This window comes from Canis lupus, chromosome 12 (assembly GCF_003254725.2).
Source record: "Canis lupus dingo isolate Sandy chromosome 12, ASM325472v2, whole genome shotgun sequence".
In the NCBI taxonomy this organism is placed as follows: Eukaryota; Metazoa; Chordata; class Mammalia; order Carnivora; family Canidae; genus Canis; species Canis lupus.
In genome coordinates, this window is record NC_064254.1 from 67,775,500 (window position 1) to 67,798,327 (window position 22,828).

General features: G+C 42.8%; 1 protein-coding gene across 1 annotated transcript; it reads left to right on the forward strand.

The window, feature by feature from the left end:
• The first annotated feature begins 5,136 nt into the window (after positions 1-5,136).
• On the forward strand, positions 5,137-18,875 carry GTF3C6 (general transcription factor IIIC subunit 6). The gene is made up of 6 exons (XM_025444418.3): positions 5,137-5,500; positions 5,801-5,881; positions 8,269-8,332; positions 8,431-8,475; positions 10,536-10,649; positions 15,746-18,875. Exons 1-6 carry the CDS (start codon positions 5,444-5,446, stop codon positions 16,048-16,050), a joined length of 666 nt encoding a protein of 221 aa, XP_025300203.1. The 5' UTR covers positions 5,137-5,443; the 3' UTR covers positions 16,051-18,875.
• The last annotated feature ends 3,953 nt before the right edge of the window (positions 18,876-22,828 follow it).

A 22,828-nucleotide genomic window follows, 5' to 3' on the forward strand; every position in this document is an offset into this window, starting at 1 on the left:
AGAGAGAGCATGCACAGGGGGAAAGGGAGAAGCAGGCTCCCTGCTAAGTCAGAAGCCTGACGTGGGGCTCTATCCCAGGACCCTGGAATCATGACCTGAGCCAAAGGAAGATGTTTAACCAAATGAAACACGCAGGGTCCCCTCAAAGATTTTTTTTTTTTTACTTATTTTTTTTATTTTTATTTTTTTATTTATTTATGATAGTCACACAGAGAGAGAGAGAGAGAGGCAGAGACACAGGCAGAGGGAGGAGCAGGCTCCATGCACCCGGAGCCCGATGTGGGATTCGATCCCGGGTCTCCAGGATCGCGCCCTGGGCCAAAGACAGGCGCTAAACCGCTGCGCCACCCAGGGATCCCAGATTTTTTTTTTTTAATCACCAAGCAATTTCTCTTACCTGTTCAGTTTAAAACTAGCAGCTTCTATTGTTTTAAATAATAGCTACAGGGACACCTGGGTGGCTGGTGGTGGAGCGTCTCTGTCTGCAGCTCAAGGCGTGATCCTGGAGTCCCAGGATCGAGTCCCACGTCGGGCTCCCTGCATGGAGCCTGCTCCCTTTGCCTGTATCTCTGCCTCTCTCTGTGTCTCTCATAAATAAATAAATAAACCCTTAACAAAAATAAATAACAGCTATATTAAGATATAATAAACATACCATAAAACTATTTTTAAAGTATACAACTCAGTGGTTTTTAGTATATTCACAGAGTTGTGCAGCCATCACCACTAATTCTGGAATATTTTCATCACTTCTGGAAGAAACCACACAACCAGTTGGTCATCCCCATCCCCCCAGGCCCTGGTAACCACTAACTGACCTTTTCTTTATATAGGCTCGCCTAACTGGAAATCTCATATAAATGGAATCATTCAATATGTGGCTTTTGTGTCTGCCTTCTTGGTGTAATATGTTCAAATTCATCCATGTTGAAGCACGTATCTGTACTTCATTCTTTTCATCGGCAAATAAGATTCCATACATAGATCTGCCACATTTGGTTTATGCGTCTTCTTTTTTTTTTTTTTTTAAAGCCATCTCTGAATCAAGGTGGGGCCCAGGCTCACTCCCCTGAGATCAAGAGTTGGATGGGATGCTCTAGCTTTACCAACTAAGCCATCCAGGCGCCCCATTGCTTCTATTTTTAAGTAAGGATGATTTAGTCTTTTTAAGCTAGCATCTGGGACTTATTATCTTTTTTAAGATTGAGAAGAGAATGTTTAAAAACATTATTTTTTTTTTAGACTTAAAAAAATTATTTGTCAGAGACAGAGGGTAAAAGCAGGGGGAGCTGCAGGCAGAGGAGAGGGAGAAGCAGCCTTCTCGCTGAGCAGGGAGCCCTACATGGGGCTCAACCAGGACCCTAGGATCATGACCCAAGCCAAAGGCAGACACTTAACTGAGTCACCCAGGCACCCTGAGAATATAATTTTTTTTTTTTTGAAGTAAGCTCTATGCCCAACATAGGGCTTAAACTACATGACCCCAAGATCAAGAGTCAATATATTTTACCGACTGAGCCAGCTAGCTACCCCGAATAGAACGTATTAAGAATGGGCTCCAGGGGCACCTGGCTGGGTCAGTCGGTCTCTGGAGGATGTGACTCTTGATCTTGGGATTGTAAATTTGAGCCCTATGTTGGATGTAGAGATTACTGAAAAAAAAATCTTAAAAATAGAAAAATGGACTCTAATTAGAAACCATTGAAATTCCTCCCAATCACCAAAAGGCTTCTTTTTCCCCTTTTTCAAAGCTGATGTTGATGAGTTATTCTGCCCAAATAAGTACCTGTTTTCTGTCTAAGATGTTTCCATTTTTAAGCTAATTTTCAGGGCAGCCTGGGTGGCTCAGTGGTTTAGTGTTGCCTTTAGCCCAGGGCGTGATCTGAGACCTGGGATCCAGTCCCAGTTTCCCTGCATGGAGCCTGCTTCTCCCTCTGCCTGTGTTTCTGCTCTCTCTCTGTCTCTCATGAATAAATAAATAAAATCTTAAAAAAAAAAAAAAAAAAAAGCTAATTTTCAAAGGGCATAAGCTCTAAGCCATGAAGCCTATATTATGTCTCCTTTCCTCCTAAGGGAATGGTTTTCTAGTTTGTATGCTATGTTTTAATATTAAAATTACTTTGCAGATTGTATATACACGTTTTTGTAAATACATGGAGTATCACTGAAAGGATTTGTAAGAAACTGGTAAAATTTGTTGTCTAAAAAAAAAAAAATTCGTTGTCTATAGAAGGGGATAAAGGGGAACAGGGATGGAAACTTACTTCTTACTCTATATCCTTTTTTTACTCTAGATCCTTTTGTAAATTGTTCAAAATAAAAAAAAATTATGTCATAAATGGTACGATAATAACCTTGACTAGAAGTATGAGGTTTATTTGAAGAGGACTTCCTGAATTATTACACTGACCATAAAACACACATATTCTTGGGGCACCTGTGTGGCTTAGTAGGTTAAGTGTCTGCCTTTCTTTGGGTCATGATCTAAGGGTCCTAGGATGGACCCCGAGTCAGACTCCCTGATTACCCAAGAGCCTGCTTCTTCTCCCTCTCCCTCTGCCTGCTGCTCCCCCTGCTTGTGCTGTCAAGTAAATAAATAAAATCTTTAAAAAATCACACACGCACGCATATTCTCATCCCTCAAGCCTTTATGACTGCTGTTCCCTCAACTTGGATTGTCCTTCTCTTCTTTATCTTCCTCTTTACCCTAATAAAATCTGACAAGTTGTGTAATTTTTGTTTACGAAGAAAGCACTTATAGATACAACACAATCTGATCTTCAAATGAAAAATATACAGTAAATATAAATATCTTAATCTTCATTTAATAAATAAAAACACCGAAGCTTAGAAAGCATAGCAGCTTGTCCCAGATCATAATTATGACACTTCAGAGCTAGAATTCAAATCTACAATTTCCTGCAGGTTAAGTGCTCTACCTTTTCTTTCTTTCTTTTTTTTTTTTTAAGCAATGGAATCCTATTTCTCTAATGGGGCAACTGGGTAAAAATACACAAAGATGTTTACTAAAATGTTGTGTAGGGATCCCTGGGTGGCGCAGCGGTTTGGCGCGGGCCTTTGGCCCAGGGCACGATTCTGGAGACCCAGGATCGAATCCCACGTCGGGCTCCCAGTGCATGGAGCCTGCTTCTCCCTCTGCCTATGTCTCTGCCCCTCTCTCTCTCTGTGACTATCATAAATAAATAAAAATTAAAAACAAAAAAAAATAAAATATTGTGTAATATATACTTTTTAAATATTTTAAGTAATCTCTACAACCCAAGGTGGGGCTGGAACTTAAAGCCCTGAATTCAAGAGTCGAATGCTCTACCAACTGAGCCAGCCAGGCCATGCAAGTGTTGGGAAATAATATTACACAATAAATACTACATGGTTGCTAAAAACTATGATGCAGATCTCCATTTACCATGGAGAACTTGGAAAAGCATCCATGATACTGTATATAGTGAGAAAAGCAAGCTAAAAACAGGGGTATAAATTTAACACTTAAAGTAAGTGTAGACGGACACCTCGACCGCTCAGCGGTTGGGCGGCTGCCTTCCTCCCAGGGCGTGACCCTGGAGTCCTGGGATAGAGTCCGCCTAGGGGTCCCCGCAGGGAGCCTGCTTCTCCCTCTGCCCCTGTCTCTCTTGAATAAACTAATAAATAACAAACTTAAAAAATAATAATAATAAAAGTATGTGTATGGCAGCCCGGGTGGCTCAGCGGTTGAGTGTCTCTGCCTTTGGCCCAGGGCATGACCCCGGGGTCCTGGGATCGAGTCCCACCCACATCAGGCTTCCTGCATGGAGCCTGCTTCTCCCTCTGCCTGTGTCTCTGCCTCTCTCTCTCTCTGTGTCTCTCACGAATAAATAAATAAAATACAGTATGTGTAGAAAGAAGCTGGAAGGATACATGCAAAGTGTTTTTTAAGTCAATAATACTGCAGTGTTCGCTTTGGCAGCACGCACACTAGAAGTCAACACTCTATAAAATGTTGTATATCACTAGTAAGAGAGAAAACCCACGTTAAACGCTTACTGTGGGGCAGCCCGGGTGGCTCAGCGGTTTAGCGCCGCCTTCAGCCCAGGGCCTGATCCTGGAGACCCGGGATCGAGTCCCACATGGAGCTCCCTGCAGGGAGCCTGCGTCTCCCTCTGCCTGTGTCTCTGCCCCTCTCTCTCTCTCATGAATAAATAAAATCTTAAAAAAACAAACAAACAACAACAACAAAAAACCCCACGCTTACTGTGTGCCAGACAGCGGGCGAAATTGATCTTCCACGTATCACGTCATTTCATCCCCGGCACTAACCAACCTGCCTGAGACCTCGCTGCTGACAATGCAGCTGAACTGGCCCCGGATCCGACCCCAAAGCTCGTGCGCTTTGGAGCTAGATCATCCCGTCTCCGAACAGAGGTCACGTATTTCAGGATCATTTCAGGATCGGGGCACCCCTGGAGTGTAAGCAGATTCGGTTCGAGGCTCCCCTCCCCCGGGATCACAGCCCCTAGGGCGGTGGGCTTCCGCGGCACTGGTGGGTCTCTTTCTCCCCCTCCTGGTCCCCAGCCGGCAGGCCTCCGCCCTCCGCCCTCCGCCCTCCTTACTCCTCTACTGGAACCGGCCCTTGACTCGGGTCAAGGAGAACTTGGATTGAGGAGCGGCGCTCACCGGGTAGTGAGGATTTCTTGGGCAGCCCGCGGCGGGGGCTCGGCGGTTTAGCGCCGCCTGCGACCCAGGGCGTGACCCCGGGGTCCCGGGTTCGAGTCCCGCGTCGGGCTCCCCGCACGGGGCCTGCTTCTCCCTCTGCCTGGGTCTCTGCCTCTTTCTCGTGAGTAAATATATGCAAGTTTTTAATTAAAAAAAAAAAAAATTTCTTCCCCAGCAATGTTGAGTCAGGGCCAAGGCGAGGCCTCTTCGCCTTCCTCTCACCCGGCGGCCTCCTTGTTTGCACCTTCTTCTAAATCTTCTTCTTCTTTTAAAGATTTTATTTGTTTAATCACGAGAGACACAGAGAGAGGCAGAGACCCAGGAGGAGAGAGACGCAGGCTCCGTTCGGGAGCCCGACGCGGGACTCGACCGCGGGACCCCGGGGTCACGCCCTGGGCCGAAGGCGCCGCTCAGCCGCTGAGCCCCGCGGCCGCCCGCTCGCACCTTCCTGGTCCTCCGTCCCTCCCCAGCCCTCTCCCCCACCCCGGGCCGGTGGCCCCGACGGTGTCCTCGCGCACAGGCCTGCCCGGCCCGGCCGCCACCACAGCCACAGTCGTCCGGCTCCCGGGAAGGGCCGAGGAGGAGGGCCCGGCGCCGCCATCTCGCGTCCTGGCAGCAGCCGTCCGCGGGGCCGCAGCAGCAGCCGGCCCGGGGCGGCTGCTGCCCGCACCCAAGATGGCGGCCGCGGAGGGGCGTGGCCGGGGCCGCGGAGGTTCCGGGAAGGCGCGGGACAATGGCGGCGGCCGAGGAGCGGATCCCGGAGGACGCGGACGAGGACGAGGAGGAAGCCGTGAGTGGCGCGGCGGCGGCCCGCGCGGCGGGGGCGGCGTGTGGGGCAGGGAGTCGGGGTGCGGCTGGCGGGACGGGGGGCCCCGGGAGCGCCGCCGGCCTCGGCCCTGGCTGCCCGCGGTGCTGCGATGGGGGAAGGAGAGGCAGTTCCCTCAGGTGACAAAGGTCGCCGGCCGCCTGTCGGTGCGAGCGCGGCCCGGGGTGCCCGAGTCGGGGTCGCCGCCGAGGGGGTGCGGGGCGTCGGCGCTGACTGCGCGTGCGCGCCCCCGGGCGGCGCGGTGACCCCGCTTTGTCCCCCCAGGAGCAGTTGGTTCTGGTGGAGCTGTCCGGAATTATTGATTCAGACTTTCTATCAAAATGTGAAAATAAATGCAAGATTTTGGTGAGTCTTCTAGAATTGCGGGGCGGGGGGAGGGGCTTTCTGCACATTTTCTTTTTTCTTTTCTTTCTTTTTCTTTTCTTTTTTTAAGATTTTATTTAATTATGAGAGACACACAGAGAGAGAGGCTCCGTGCAGGGAGCCCGACGCGGGACCCTAGGATCATGACCCAAACAAAGGCAGACACTTAACCTACTAAGCCACACAGGTGCCCCAAGAATATGTGTGTTTTATGGTCAATGTAATAATCCAAGAAGTCCTCTTCAAATAAACCTCATACTTCTAGTCAAGGTTATTATCGTACTATTTATGACATAATTTTTTTTTATTTTGAGCAATTTACAAAAGGATGTAGAGTAAAAAAGGATACAGAGTAAGAAGTTTCCATCCCTGTTCCCCTTTATCCCCTTCCTATAGACAACGAACTTTACCAGTTTCTTACAAATCCTTTCAGAGATACTCCATGTATTTACAAAAACGTGTATACACAATTCGCAAAGTAATTTTAATATTAAAACATAGCATACGAACTAGAAAACCATTCCCTTAGGAGGAAAGGAGACATAATATAGGCTTCATGGCTTAGAGCTTATGCCCTTTGAAAATTAGCTTTTTTTTTTTTTAAGATTTTATTTATTTATTCATGAGAGACACAGAGAGAGAGAGAGGCAGAGACACAGGCAGAGGGAGAAGCGGGCTCCATGCAGGGAGCCGGACGTGGGACTCGATCCTGGGACCCCAGGGTTACGCCCTGAGCCAAAGGCAGATGCTCAACCGCTGAGGCACCCAGGGGTCCCACTTGAAGAGAATGTTGATGGAAATACAGCTGGCTACTTGGATATGAATTAAGTATCCTTCAGGTTGTAGCCGCTGTGAATCAGAGCATTTTTAGCTTCTGTCGCCCTTGCAAGGACAAGCTCCAGAGGTTTCCCAGTTTTGGAGATCACTCTCCTTGGAAGCAGGGTTACATATTGAAGACTCAATTTTGTTTTAATTGAGATGTAATTAACATATAACATTGTTTTGGGACGCCTGGGTGGCTCAGTGGTTGAGCACCTGCCTTTGGCTCAGGGCGTGATCCTGGAGTCCCAGGATGGAGTCCCACATCCGGCTCCCTGCAAGGAGTCTGCTTCTCTCTTTGTATGTCTGTGACTCTTTCTGTGTCTCTCATGAATAAAAAAAACAAAACAAAACAAGACAAAAACATTGTTTCAAGTGTACAACATCAGGATTTAATAGTTATATGTACTGAGGGAACAGTCATTGCATTAAGTCTAGTTAAACATCCATCACTACACATGTTAAAATTTTTTTTTCTGGGCAGCCTCGGTGGCGCAGCTGGTTTGGCGCCACCTGCAGCCTGGGGTGTGATCCTGGAGACCCGGGATGGAGTCCCCACATCGGGCTCCCTGTGTGCAGCCTGCTTCTCCCTCTGCCTGTGTCTCTACCTCTCTGTGTGTCTTTCCTGAATAAATAAATAAAATCTTAAGAAAAAAATTAAAATTTTTTTCTTGTAATGGTTGTTTTTTGTTTTTTTTTTTAAAGTAAGATCTGTGCCCAACGTGGGGCTGAACTCACAACTCTAAGATCAAGAGTCGCATGCTCTACAAACAGCTAGCTGGGTCCTCTGTTGTAATAACTTTTAAGATTTACCCTTAACGACTTTTTTTTTTGCACAGATAATCCCCCCCCCCCGTTATAAGATTTTGTTTATTTGTGAGAAAAGAGAGGTAGAGTCACAGGCAGAGGGAGAAGCAGGCTCCCTGTAGGGAGCCAGATGTGGGACTAGGGACTCCATCCTGGAACTCCTGGAACTCCCACCGTGAGACGAGGCTCAACTGCTGAGCCACCCACGCATCCCTCTCTTAGCAACTTTTAAATGTACTCTGTGGTATTAAGTAGAGTGATGAGGTATGCCACATCCCCAGGACTTAGTCAAAAGACACAAACTTTCAGTTATAAAATAAGTACCTTCACCCATTTCACTCAACCCTCTAAGGTTTTTTGGTTTTTTAGAGAAGGAAAGGGGGAGAGGGGCAGAGGCAGTGAGAGAGGAAATATCCTAAGCAGGCTCCATGCCGGCACAGAGCCCAATGTGGGGCTGGATTTCACAACCCTGAGATCATTTAGCCAACTGAGCCACTGAGGTGCCCCTGCAAGGCTTTTTGTAATGATTAGTATTATTTTTTTAAGATTTTATTTATTTATTCATGAGAGAGAGAGGCAGAGACACAGGCAGAAGGAGAAGCAGGCTCCATGCAGGGAGCCTGATGTGGGACTCCATCCCGGGACCCCAGGATCATGCCCTGAGCTGAAGGCAGACATGCTTAACTACTAAGCCACCTAGGCGTCTCTAATGATTTTTTAAATTATCCTGTATTCTGTTGTAGGGAGTTGACACCGAGAGGCCCATTCTGCAAGTGGACAACTATGTCTTTGCTGGAGAGTATGAAGGTAGGAGGATGTCAGATAGATGAAACTCCTTTTTTTAATATGCTTTTCAGAGAAAGTTAACTTGTAATTCTCAACAAGTTGCCTTTAACCCTCTGCAGACACTCTTGGGACCTGTGTTATATTTGAAGAAAATGTTGAACATGGTAAGTGCTTAGACTGCTGACTCAAGTCTTTCTTTTTTTTCTCTCAAATCTTTTTTTCTATGAAATACTGCAAACTTACTTTTGTACAGTGAATATTAAAAGTAAACATCTCATGTGCCCATTGTCTAGCTTTATCAAATCCTGTCATTTTGCCAAATAGTTAAAAAACATTGCAGATCCATTTGAAGCCTCATGTATACCCCCTCTAAACATACTCCCTTTCTCTGTCTTGATAATCACTCCCCTGAATTTGATGTTTTTCTTTCCTATACCTGATTTTGTATTACACATGTATGAATCCACAATGAACAGCACCTCTTTGTATATTTTCAAAGTTGACATAAACTATAGCATATTATATGTATCATTGTGTTTTTTTTTTGAAGATTTTATTTATTTATTCATAGACACACAGAGAGGGGCAGAGACACAGACAGGGAGAAGCAGGCTCCGCGCAGGGAGTCCTATGTGGGACTCGATCCCTGGTCTCCAAGATCACACCCCAGGCTGCAGGCGGCGCCAAACCACTGCGTCACCGGGGCTGCCCTCATTGTGTATTTTTTTTTTAGTTAGAGATAGATTTTGAGATTTTATGCATGTTAGTATGTAGAATTCTGTTTTCCCTGTTGCTTAGTATTCTTTTGTGACAATACCACTAAATTTAATCTCCAGTTATTGATATGTTGATTGCTTCATTTTTACCAGTAATTATTAATAACTACAAAAATTTATTGAATGCCTTCTATATGTAAGGCATTATTCCAAATGCTACATGTATTAACTCATTTAATCCTCATCACAAGTCTGTGGGATAGATACCACTGTTGTCTTCATTTTATGTTTGAAGAAACTGAAGCACAGAGAGGTAAATAACATTCCCAAGGTCATACATGAAATAAGAGACAGAGTCAGGATTTGAACCCAGGCAGTCTAGTCCAGAGCCTGTGACTATGCTTATGCTTTTAATTTTTTAATTTTTAATTTTTTTTATTGGAGTTCAATTTGCTAAATTTGCCAACATCTAGCATAATACCCAGTGCTCATCCCGTCAGGTGCCCCCGCTCAGTGTGTGACTATGCTTATTAACACACTGCAAAAATGTTGCCATGAGTATTTTTGTGTCTCTTTGTGCATGTGTGCAAAAATGTCTCTAAGATATACTTAAAAATGGAATTACTAGATTACTGAGTATTAGGTTTGACCATATGAAGTGACTGATTTGAACTGAATATGACCAGTTCCATGTGGCTCAAACTAATAGGTAGTGCACTGATCCTTTCTCAAGTGTCGTATCAGTGACACATAGTAGCGTGTGGGAATTTTCAGTGTGCTTCACACCTGTAGCTCAGAGCCTTGTCCTCTTTCCTGCCTGTACCCACAGTTTCCTATAAAGCTGTAACCCCAGGCAGCAGGGTTGGCAGGTTTTTTTTCTCTGCCTTCTTTTGTGATTGAGAATGTCCTGACTCCAGTCTCTAGCTTCAGGTAGTAAGTCTGACTTTGGTGCTTCGTTTTGAGTGGTAGAATTTGAGACCTCATTACCTTGTAAGGCCAAATTCCTGGTCCCACTTCTTTACTTCAGGCTGAAGCCTAGTGGATTGGTAGATTTAATTTCACTCACACCTTTGTGTTTTGGTCCTCTGGTGAGGTTTGTTGTTTTTGGGTCCAGCTGTGCATTCAGTTGTTAGGCATTTTTTTTTAAGATTTTATTTATTTATTCATGAGACACACACACACAGAGAGAGAGAGAGAGAGAGAGGTGGAGGGAGAAGCAGACTCCACACAGGGAGCCCCATGTGGGACTCTATCCCGGGTCTCCAGGATCACGCCCTGGGCTGAAGGTGGTGCTAAACCGCTGAGCCACTCGGGCTGCCTAGTTGTTATGTATTTTATCTGTCATTTCTCTGTGTTGGGAGCAGGGGGGTTGAGTAAAATCTTGAACTTACTACACTATCTTGATAGTAAGTAATTTAGTGTGACTCCATGAACTGGAACTATTGAGGCTTAACATGATGATTTGATGGCATCAACAGTAAAATAATTCCGTTCATTTTATATTCTAGGTGATGCAGAAGGCAGTAGTAAAACGGTACTAAAATATAAATGCCATACAATGAAGAAGCTCAGCATGACAAGAACTCTTCTGACAGAAAAGAAAGAAGGAGAAGAAAGTGTAGGTTAGTTCACTTAGTTCTCTGAAAATAGGTGATTTACTCTTGGCTTTGACAATGACACATTGCTGCCAGGACATTCCTTGTACTTTGTAGTGACAGCTATGTAATATGAAAATTGAGAGTGCTCCATGAAAAGTACCAGATATAGATGTAGGGGTGCCTGGGTAGCTCAGTTGGATTAGCACCTGACTCTTGATCTCAGCTCAGGTCTTTATCTCATGGTTGTGAGTTCAAGCCCCATATAGGGCTCCACTCTGGGCATGGAGCCTACTTAAAAAAAAAAAAAGATAAAAGTCATTTGAACTCTAGTGTAGCAGAGGGCACTGGAGACATGTAGGAAATCTCTTATTTGCTTTGCATTAGAAATGTTTGTGAGTTTGTCAAGAAACTTGATAGATTTCCAAGGCCTAGAGAATTCAGTAGCTACCACTCCTTTACCCCCTTAATTGAAACTTTTTTTTTTTTAAGATTTTATTTATTCACGAGAGACACAGAGAGAAGCAGAGACATAGGCAGAGGGAGAAGCAGGCTCCATGCAGGGAGCCCAATACAGGGACTTGATCCTGGGACTCTGGGATGACGCCCTGAGCCCAAGGCAGATGCTCAACCACTGAGCCCCCAGGCGTCCCAATTAAAACTTCTTTGTAAGTGGAGATGATAGGATTGGGTTTTCAAGTGTAACCCCAGAGAATCTCCTGAAAATTTGTGGCAGTAGTGGCAATCTTCTTGGGGAAGAAGTCTTCTTCTTGGGGAAGTCTTGGGGAAGACTAGAAGAAGCTGGCTTCATATGTGAGGGTGGGACTCTAGGACCACAGTTGTTGGACCTGATGAGTTCCACTCTTAATTTGCATCCACTGAGCCCTCTCCAGTTGCTGGTTATCCCAAAGTAGAGACTTTAGACTATGCTTCTTGCACCCATAGCAGGCACATTTTTGTGGAGATAATCACTTGCTAGTTTAAAAAGCTCATTGCTCATAGTGAAATAAGAGAAAGACAAATGTATGATTTCACTTTTATGTGGAATATATACAAAACAAAACAAATAAACAAAAAGCAGAAACAGACCTATAAATACAGACAGCAAACTGATGGTTGCCAGAGAGGAGGGAGTGGTGAGATGGGCAAAATGGTTGAAGGAAAGTGGGAGATAACTGGCTTCCAGTTATGCATGAGTAAGTTATGGGGATTGTACAGTTTAGGAAGTACAGTCCATGGTATTGTAATAGTGTTGTGTAGTGACAGATGGTAGTTAAGTTGTGATAAGCATAGCATAATGTATAGACTTTTCAAGTCACTACTTTGTATACCTGAAACTAATGTCATATTGTGTATCAACTATACTTCAATTTTTTTTTTTAAGATTTTATTTCTTCGAGAAAGAGAGACAGAGGATAAGCAGGGGAGGGGCAAAGAGATGGGGAGAGAGGAAGCAAAGTCCCCACTGAGTGGGGAGCCAGACATGGGGCTCCGTCCCAGGACCCAGAGATCACGACCTGAGCCAAAGTCAGACACCTAACCGAATGAGCCACCCAGGTGCCCCTCAGCTATACTTCAATTTTTAAAAATCACATAATTTGAAAAAAAAACCCTCATTGCTCAAAGACATATTTCAAACTCTAGTCGACATGACTGATTCTAGTGATGAATATTTATGGTTTGATTTATTGTATTTTAAGGAATAAACATGTGAAGGTATATTAATCATGTAGAAGTTAATTATACCAATTACACATAAGTGCATAAAAAAATCTTTGTTCTTAACATGTATATCCCAAAACTTATCTCTTCTTTAGCACTCTGCAATAACAGGAGAAAAGAGGTACTTGAAGTTCTAGAATGAACTTGAAAGGTAGCTACATATCAGATAGCTTAGTTATTATTTAGATATTCTTTTTTGAAGAAGGAAGTTGTAGAATTTACTGTCCGGTAGTCTTTAATAATCTAATAGGTCTTTGGGAAGATTTGGGTATTGTGTTTAATCACATAAATTCATTAGCCATCTGTTCAAGGATATATTGCTGCATTAAAAATCACCTCTAGACTTTTTAATTAATTAATTAATTAATTAATTTTTATTTATTTTTCCATGAGAGACACAGAGAGGCAGAGACACAGGCAGAGGGAGAAGCAGGCTCCCTGCAGGGAGCCTGATGTGGGACTCGATCCTGGGACCCTGGGGTCATGCCCTGAGCTGAAGGCAGATGCTCAACTGCTGAGCCTCCCAGGTGCCCCTAAATCTAAATGGCTTAAAAAAATAACAAAAATATTTTACCAGGACTCAGGAATTTGGGATCAGCTTAGCCAGGCAGTTCTGGCTCGATTTCTGTCTTAAGGTTGCAGTCAATACGTTGGCTGGGCTGTGGTGATCTGGAAATACAGAGGACGGCTCCCTCACATGCTTGGTAGGCTATGTCAGCTTTCAACGGGAGGCCTCCGTTCGTTGCGTCCCCACAGTACTGTGCGAGCGCCCTCCGGACGTGGCAGCCAGCTTCTCCCAGGTCAAGTGATGGGGACAACAAGGTAGAAGCCATGGTATCTTCTATGAGCCAGCCTAGAAGTCACAGTCTGCCATTTCTGCCATGTGCTGTTCGTTGTGGGAGGAGATGACACGGGCACGAATACCAGGAAAGTGAAGTTCTGTGGGGGCCGTGTTGGCGGTTGTTAATGGAACATGGCAGAACAAACTAGCAAGAGATGTGGTCCTCACCTTCTGGGAATTTGTACTCTAAAGTAAATCACACTGAAACACATGTATGAATGTGACTCAACACCCATTTCATTCCATTTATTTTAAGTATCTGGTATGTGACACATATTATGCTAAATAGCAAAATAAGCTGTAGGATGGCTTCAAGGTTTTGAATCTGGCGACTAGGTAAATGATGCTGTTGCAGGGGGGAAAATGAAAGAATAGTTGATGCCGATTGGAGAGAAAAGGACCAGTCAACTTTTGATAGAAGGAGATTTTATGGTAATAACATATGAGAAGGCATGGCATCAGCTATCAGGAGGTTTCAGCAGTCACAGAAGAGTTTACGGTGGGGAACAGGGTGGCAAGATAAATTGCTGTATATTAGAGCTATCTAATGGAACTCTTTTAAGATTCTATTTTTTTTAAGTTTTTTTTTTTTTTTAATTTATTCATTCATGAGAGACAGAGGGGGTGGGGCAGAGAGAGAAGCAGGCTCCATGCAGGGAGCCTAATGTGGGACTCGATCCAGGACTCCAGGATCACACCCTGAGCCCGAGGCAGGCTCTAAACCACCAAGCCACCCAGGGATCCCCTATCTAGTGGAATTTTGAACATGACAATAAATAGTTCAGGCTTGCTATACAAATTAATGAAGATCCATTGAAAATATTTGACTGAAAGGTTCATATGGATGAAAGAAATGATAAGCATTATTATTTTTAAGATTTTATTTACTTATTTTAGTGTGCTCATGGATAGAAGGGGAAGGATAAGGAGAGGGAGAGAATCTTTTTTTTTTTTTTAAGATTTTATTTGTTTATTTGATACAGAGAGAGCACAAGCAGGGCGAGTGGCAGGGAGGAGGAGAAGCAGGACCCTGGGATCATGACCTGAGCTGAAGGCACATGCTTAACCAACTGAGCCACCCAGGTGCCCCGAGGGAGAGAATCTCAAACAGACTTCACACTGAGTGCAGAGCCTGAATACAGGGCTCAATCCTACAACCCTGAGGTCATGACCTGAGCTGAAACCAAGAGTTGGAGGGAGGGAGGGTGTCGGGAGGCAGACTGCCCACTGAGTGCCATTCTTGTTTGTGAAAGTTCTTTGTTAGACTAGGGCTGTAAGTATGAAAAGGATAACAATGTTTTCAAGTTTCTTTCTTTTTGTTGAGAGGTGTTTTATTTCATAGTTGGATGTTCTAACTTAAAATGACATGTGGGTGTTGAGTTGAAAGGTGATGGGGGAAAAAGAAAGATGATAGGGTAGTATCATCTATTATGCAAACTGAGGAGAAAATTATAGGGAAGTGACAGACTTTTCTATAAGGCATAAGGTGCAGTAAGAGCTCAGATTATCTCTGAGTTGGGAATTGGACTCTGGAAAAGGAATTTGGAATAGTAATTGAAGTTGATTAGTGAATTTTTTTTTTTTTTTATGGTCTGAATTCTTTGGAGGGGGACCTGGGTGGTTCAGTCAGTTAAGCATCTGCCTTTATTTTTTTTCAAGATATTTATTCATGAGAGACACAGAGAGAGAGGCAGAGACACAGGCAGAGCAAGAAGCAGCCTCCATGCAGGGAGCCCAATGCAGGACTCGATCCTGGGACAGCGGGATCACGACCTGAGCCAAAGGCAGATGCTCAACCGCTGAGCCACCCAGGCGTCCCAGGCATTTGCCTTTAGCTCAGGTCATGATCCCTGGGGTCCTGGAATTGAGCCGAGTCCAGCTCCCTGTTCAGGAGGGAGTCTGCTTCTCCCTCTCCCTCAGCCCCTCCCCCACTCCTGTGCTTGCTGTCTCTCTTTAATGAATAAATAAAATCTTAAATTTAATTGAAGTATAATTGATAATACAGTATTATATTAGTTTCAGGTGTACAACATAGTGATTTAATAATTATATGCATTACAAAATGCTCATCATAAGTGTAGGTAACCATCAGTTACCATATAGTTACTACAATATTATTGACTAGATTTCACTTGTAGTGATTTTGTGTTTCTCTGTTTCTTGTTTTTCACTTACAGTAATTTTGATGTTGCATACAGTATAGGCATTCCAGGGTCTCCATGTAAGATGGAAATAATGTGATCGTTTTTCAGTAGTTATGGCACCATGTTCATTGGTTTATGTTGGGGTTTTATTATGACATGTATTCATAGGATGAAAATTTAAATTAAAGAGAGGGGTGCCTGAGTGGCTCAGTTGATTGAGTGTCTGACTCTTGATCTCAACTCAGGTCTTGATCTCAATGTCATGAGTTCAAGCCCTGAATTGGGTTCCACACTAAGCATGGACCCTACTTAAAAAAAAAAATTAAAATAAAGGGAAATATAGGTAAAGTAACTGAAATTCCTTTTTCATACTTCTTTCTTGGTTTGTCCTCCTATCCCTCACCATCCCTCGTTAGGTGGTGTGGAATGGCTGCAAATCAAGGACAATGATTTCTCCTATAGACCCAACATGATATGTAGCTTTCTGCATGAAAATGAAGATGACGATATTGGAGCTCCAGCCTCAGATAAATCTTTGGAGTTGGAAGAGGAAGAGATTCAAATGAAAGATAATTCAAGCTTGGGTTATGAACAGGAGAAATCACTGAACTTGGAAGTAGACAATTCTGGTCCTCTTCTTGATGATATCCCTTCCTCTGAGACAGACGGTTATGTTTTTATGGAAACTCAAGATACTACCTTAGAAATCTCTCCTAGATGAAATGTTTCTCATTATAACTAGTCATGAACTTTTTGTTTGGAGTTTTGATATAAAAGAATTGTGTAGCTTTCAGTTCACTATTTTACTAGTTTTATTGGCTATACATGCATTTCTGATTATAACACAGTTTAATATACCAGAGTCATTAAGGACAAGATCCAAATTGAATTTTTAAAAATCTGCTATAAATGACTATAGGGACCCTTCTCTGATAAGCCCTTTAAATTGAAAGTTTTATTAAGGTAAGTATATAAGTTTTTTTTATTGCAGCCGTCACAAATTACTACAAACTTAGCAGTTTAAAATGACACAAGTATATTTATTATCTTACAGTTTTGTAAGTCAGCTGTCTCACATGGCCTGGGCTAAAATCAAGGTATTGGCAGGACTTCATTATTTTCTGGAGGTTAGGGGTGGGGAGACTCTGTTTCCCTGTTTATTTAGTTGTTGGCAGATTTTAATTCTTTGCCATTGAAGGATCAGTGTCCCATTTTCTTACTGTCATCTGAAGGCCATTTCCAGCTTCTAGAGGCTGCCTACATTCCTTGGTCTATGGTCCTTTTCTCTTCTAAGCCAGTAAATCTCTTGGTTCTTCCATTATCGTATCTCTGACCCATCTTGCTCATTACCTGACCTAGTATTTGTTCTTTGTTTTGTTAATAATCCCAGAATTATTCAAGTTAGCAATGTGCCCATATATGTGTACGTATGTATATATGTGGCCATATGACTAAGTTCTGGCCAGTGACATGGGAATTATAAGTGTTGAGTGGTGGATGGCTCTAGAAAGCTTCCTTAAACCTTAAGGCATAAAGGGAGATGAGTCAGTTCATCTTCTCTTTTTTCCTGCTGGAACATGGATGTGGTAGCTAGAGTTTCAGCAGGCTTTCTGGACTGTAAAGAAACCTTGGAAATAGAAGCCATGAGTGACAGAGCAACAAGATAGAAGATTGGATCCTCATATGATGCTGTCCTGGACTGCCAAGAATAAAGAAGGTTAATAAAACCCTTTCTTTTTCTCCCTTGTAAAAGGACTTCAAGTTTACCTTTTAGCCATATTTCTCTGGAAATCTACTAGAGAAGATAATAAGAGATTATCAACTGTGATGTCAGGCAGTATTGTGATTAAAAATGACCCCTTATTGGGGTGCCTGGGTGGCTTAGTTGGTTAAGCATCCAATTCTTGATCTCAACTCAGGTATTGATCTCAGGGTTGTGAGTTCAAGCCCTGAGTTGGGCTCCACGCTGTGCATGGAGCCTACTTTATTTTTATTTTTATTTTTTGGAGCCTACTTTAAAAAAAAAAAAAAAAGACCCCCTTATTGGTAAACTGTATGGACCAGGAAGACTATGGCAGCTCTAAATGCCCTTTGGAAAATATGGACTTTGGACCTACTTAAGCACTGTGTATTTTGTTTGTATTTTTTTAAGTAGGCTCCATGCCCAACATGGTGCTTGAAATCACAACCCTGAGATCAAGAGTTGCATGCTCTACTGATTGAGCCAGCCAGATGCCTCAAGTACTGTGTTTCTTATTACTAAGATTCCTGAAAGCTACACTCATGGCTGTTTCAAGAGATGTTGCTTCTTGGAAAGCCTGAAGTTTCTAAGCCAGCGTGGCATCTGCACCCACCCTAATGATCTCCTTTCCTTATATCTGCACTGACACTTGGTGCCAGAGTAAAGCCTCCTGTTGAAACAAGCCTCGTGCTGCTGTGTTGTTTCCTATAAAGTTAAGTTAATCTGGTGCTGGATTCAGTCCCATTAGGCCAATTGGGTCTTGTGAGTGTGAATGTCCTTCCAAACCTGTGACTGCTGCTGCTGTTCAGGCAGAGAAGGCACTGCAACCACCTACCTCTCGCCTTTATGGGAGAGAAATAACTTGTCTCCTGTGTAAGTCATTAATCCTATTTAATACATTACACATTTTGAAAAATAGAGAAAAGTATAAGGAAATAGAATGGAAGATTCTTGAGATTTGTAATCTTGCTAAAGAAACTGATCTAGGGACGCCTGGGTGGCTCAGTGGTTGGGCGTCTGACCTCGGCTCAGGGCGTGACCCCAGGGTCCTGGGATCGAGTCCCGCATCAGGCTCCCTGCATGGAGCTTGCTTCTCCCTCTGCTTGTGTCTCTGCCTCTGCCTCTCTCTCGGTCTCTCATGAATAAATAAATAAAATCTTTTTTTTTTTTTTAAAAGAAACTGATCTAAACTGATGTAGTTCTTTCTACCTGAAATTGAAGAGAATAATAAAGTCTTATATTCTGAAGAGAACGTAATGTGTTTTAGTTCCCTACCTGTAAATGAGAATAAATGTTTGGAATTTAGTAAAATAATCTTTTCCAACCATGAAGTATTTTGTAAGACTGGAACTTCACCAATGAATTTCTTCACCATTGATCTGTCTTACTGACTTACCAGAATTACTTAACAAACTAATCTTGGAACTACAGTCTCTGTGTAGCTGTTATAATACTACTTCTGGCACTGAATGCAGTGGTTGGCTTTTGCTCACAAATAATGATAGGATTATATTGCTAAGGTGCTCCATGCGGAATTATTCCTTAAGGCCAATATGGAAATGTTTGGATATCCAGGCATTTGTTTATTATGTACTATATAGTTGGTCATAACAAATGCATTGACAGATGTGGCCAGCTGAGTCAAATTATTGATGGTATCATGTGGTTAGCTATTCAGCAGCAGCTGATAATTTTTTAGAATCTACTGTTTTCATTTCCGTTTTGTTCCCGTATGAAACTGCCCAAACTTCCTAATGTGTCTGGCATGTACTATCTTCCATAAATGTCATTGATTCTAAAATGGATTTGCTGTCTCTCTTTTATGACTTCCACCATTATTTCCTTATAGAATAAGAGAATCCTGTTTATAAAATTATCTAGAAGTACACATTATTGACTCAGTACAGAGTGAACATACACCTTTGTTAGTGACAATAGATAGTTTCTAGAGACTGGTATATTTTTTTCTTTTAAAATGTTTCTCTTTTTGGGGGACAACTGGTACTTTGGGTTTAATGTAGCCATACTTGCATATCATGAATAAAGATGTCGAGATAGCAAAGATCCTAGTTTTCTCAAATCCAAATAAGAGTTCTTTCACTATCGTGATGTCTTCACAAACTGTTTTCTTTTTTTAAAGATTTATTTATTTATTATTTATGATAGACACAAGGATTGAGAGAGAGAGGCAGAGACACAGGAGGAGGGAAAAGCAGGCTCCATGCCGGGAGCCCCACACGGGACTCGATCCCGGGACTCCAGGATCGCGCCCGGGGCCAAAGGCAGGCACCAAACTGCTGAGCCACCCAGGGATCCCCACAAACTGTTATTTTCTAATCATATTTCATGCTCCTATTTGGTGATTATATTAGTTTCCTACTGCCGCTGTAACAAATTATCACAAATTTAGTGGCTTAAAACACCATTAAATTTATTAGAGTTCTGAAGGTCAAATTCTAAATAGATTAAACCTTATGGGGATAAAATCAAGATGTTGATAGGGCTGCATTCCTTGTGGAGACTCCAGGGGAGAATCCCTTGTCTTTTCCAACTACTAGAGACTGCCTACTTTTCCTTGGCTTGAGGGCCCTTCCTCCATATTCAAAACTAAGAGTATAACATCTTCAAATCTCTCTCACCTGCTTCTGTCATCATCTCTCTGATTCTTATACTCCTATGTCCCTCTTAAAAGGTCCCCCGTAAATAGGTTGGGCTCATACAGAAAATCCAGAGTAACCATCCTATCTAAAGATCCTGAACTTAATCACATCTGCAAAATACCCTTTATATATAACATTCATAAGTTCTAGGCATTTTAGGGAGACCTTACTTTGTCTGCCACACTGTCATTCCCACTTTGGTGCATAAATTGTTCCACCCCAGGAAACAAGTGAGGTGGCCTCACGATTTCCTTAGATACTTAGATACTGCTTGGAGAGAATTTCCAGGTTACAGTAGAAGGAGGAGGAGTCCAGATGAAATTCAGAAGTCTTTCTGAGTTGAGATAGAACTGGAAACCCAAGACCAAGAGAGCTGGAGCTTGCATAGCAGAATATCAGGGGAATACAGAGAGAAAGCTTCAAGAGAGCTTCAAGAAAGCTACAGAGAACCCTTCTGGAGTCTTCAGTAGACTACTTGATAACATGTATGCCAGAAAGCCCCTGGAGGCAGGGAAAAGAGCCATCTGAACAATCCCTGGAGCTTGCAGTTCTCAGCCGGTGTAGAAAACCTCATATTTCGGGAACCCTGGGTGGCGCAGCGGGTTTAGCGCCTGCCTTTGGCCCAGGGCGCGATCCTGGAGACCCGGGATTGAATCCCACGTCGGGCTCCCGGTGCATGGAGCCTGCTTCTTCCTCTGCCTATGTCTCTGCCTCTCTCTCTCTCTCTGTGACTATCATAAATAAAAAAATAAAGTTTAAAAAAAAAAAAAAAAGAAAACCTCATATTTCATGGAGCATGGACACAGTACTCAGAAGGGTTTTTGCCTCAGAGCATAATTAGCCTAAATGAGGCTTTTGTCTCACCTAACAAAATTAAAAACAAGAACTGAAAGGATCAAACTGTTTTCCAAGTAACTGCATCTCAGACAACACTGAAGAATTATTTTAATGGTTTTTATTTATTTCTTTGAGAGAGGGTGAGCAAGCATGAGCAGGGGCTGAGGGAGAGGGAGAAGCAGACTCCCCAGTGAGCAGGGAGCCCAATACGGAGCTCGATCCCAGGACTCTGAGATCATGACCTGAGCTGAAGGCTTAACCTTCAGCTTAACACTTAACCAACTGAGCCACCCAGGTGCCCCTGAAGAATATATTTTAAAAAGATTTTATGTATTTATTTATTAGAGAGCTCATGAGTGAAGGAGTAGGGCAGAGGGGGAGGAAGAGGGACAAGCAGACTCCAAGCTAAGTGTGGAGCCCAATGTGGGGCTTGATCCCACAACCCTGAGATCATGACCTGAACCAAAACTGAGAGTTGAACACCCAACTGACTGAGCCACCCAGGCACCCCAACACTGAAAATGTTTTTAATATAGCCAACACTCAACAAAGTAAAATACACAGTATCTGGCATTCAATAAAATGTTATCAGACACATTTCTGGTTTCTGGTCTGGCACTGAGAAGCTGGAAGTCACCACTCCATCTTAACAGTAAATAAAAAGCTGAACTTTTAAGCGATAATGACTAAGAATTTCCCCAAATTAATATCAAGCATCAAACCACAGATTCAGGATGCTCAGAGAACACCAAGTAGGATAAATGCCAAAAAATCCCTAAGTCTAGGGATATTTTCATTTCTAGAAAATCAACAATAAATTTAAAATCTGAAAGAAACCAGAGAGGGAAAAATACCTTACCTATAGTGGAGCAAAGAAGAATTACATGTGACTTCTCAATAACTATGCAAGCAAGAAGACATTTGGAATGAAATATTTTAAATGTTGAAAGAAAAAACCCACCAAGCTAGAATTTAGTACTCTGCAAAATTATTCTTTAAATGTGAGAGAGACTTTCAAAAAGTACATAAAGACAAAAATTGAGGGAATTTATTGCCAGTAGACCTTCCTTGCAAGAAATGTTATAAGTTATTTAGAGGGAAGTAGAATGATAGGAGTCAGAAGCTTGGATTTGCATACAGAAAGTATGATCATCAGAGAAGGAATAAGTGAAGGTAAAATCAAAACTTATTTTGGGGATGTCTGGGTGGCTCAGTGGTTGAGCGCCTCCCTTTGGCCAGGATCAAGTCCCACATCAGGCTCCCTGCAGGGAGACTGCTTCTGCCTCTCTCTTTCTGTGTGTCTCTCATGAATAAATAAAATCTTAGAAGAAAAAAAAAAATGTTATTCTTACTTGATCACCAGATAAATTTGTTGAAATACTAATAATATATTTGATTAACTATGCTTTTGTATATATGGATTGCTATAGAAAGAATGTGTTCTCCCAAAATTCATGTGTTAAAATCCTAACTCTGAGGGTGATGGTATTACAAGGTGGGGCCTTTCGGAAGTGATTAAGTCATGATGAAGCCCTCTTGAATAATATTAGTGCCCTTGTAAAAAGAGACTCTTGAGAGCTCCTTTGTTCCTTGTTCCATGTGACAACAGTGAAAAGATGGCTGTCTATGAATCAGGAAATAGGCCCTCATAAGACACCACACCTGCTGTTGCTTTGACCTTAGACTTGCTAGCTTCCAGAACTGTGGAAAATAAAATTTCTGTTGTCTATAAGCCACCCAGTATAGGAAATTCTCTTTTAACTCCTCAGATGGACTAAGACATGTGTGCTTATGTATAAGTAAAATGGATGACACAAATGATAAAAGGGACAGGAAGGAGGAATTAAGAGTATTTTTGTATTGTAAGGTATTTGTACACTCCATGAAGTAGTAAATGGTTATCTGAAAGTGGACGTGGAGGGGCACCTGGATGGGTCAGTGGTTAAGTGTCTGTCTTTGGCTCAGGTCATGGTTCTGGGGTCTTGGGATTGAGACCCGCATCAGGCTCCCTACTGGGAGCCTGCTTCTCCCTTGCCTATGTCTCTGCTTCTCTGTGTCTCTCATGAATAAATAAAATCTTAAAAAAAAAAAAAAGTGGACATAGATTAATTGTAAATATTTATTGCAAACTCTAGGACAACCACTAAAAAGTGTTTTTATTTATTTATGAGAAAGATTGAGTAAGATTGAGGGGAGCAGAGGGAGAGAGAATCTTAAGCAGGCTCCATGCCAAGCACAGCCCAACATGGGGCTTGATCTCA

What these genes read in the sequence shown, in the direction of transcription:
- GTF3C6 (XM_025444418.3), top strand. Translation starts at nt 5,444, where the DNA reads ATGGCGGCGGCCGAGGAGCGGATCCCGGAGGACGCGGACGAGGACGAG. An exon ending in TGAAGAAAATGTTGAACATG is followed by an intron (nt 8,476 to 10,535) that starts GTAAGTGCTTAG and finishes TTTATATTCTAG; the next exon opens with GTGATGCAGAAGGCAGTAGT. An exon ending in AGAAGGAGAAGAAAGTGTAG is followed by an intron (nt 10,650 to 15,745) that starts GTTAGTTCACTT and finishes ATCCCTCGTTAG; the next exon opens with GTGGTGTGGAATGGCTGCAA.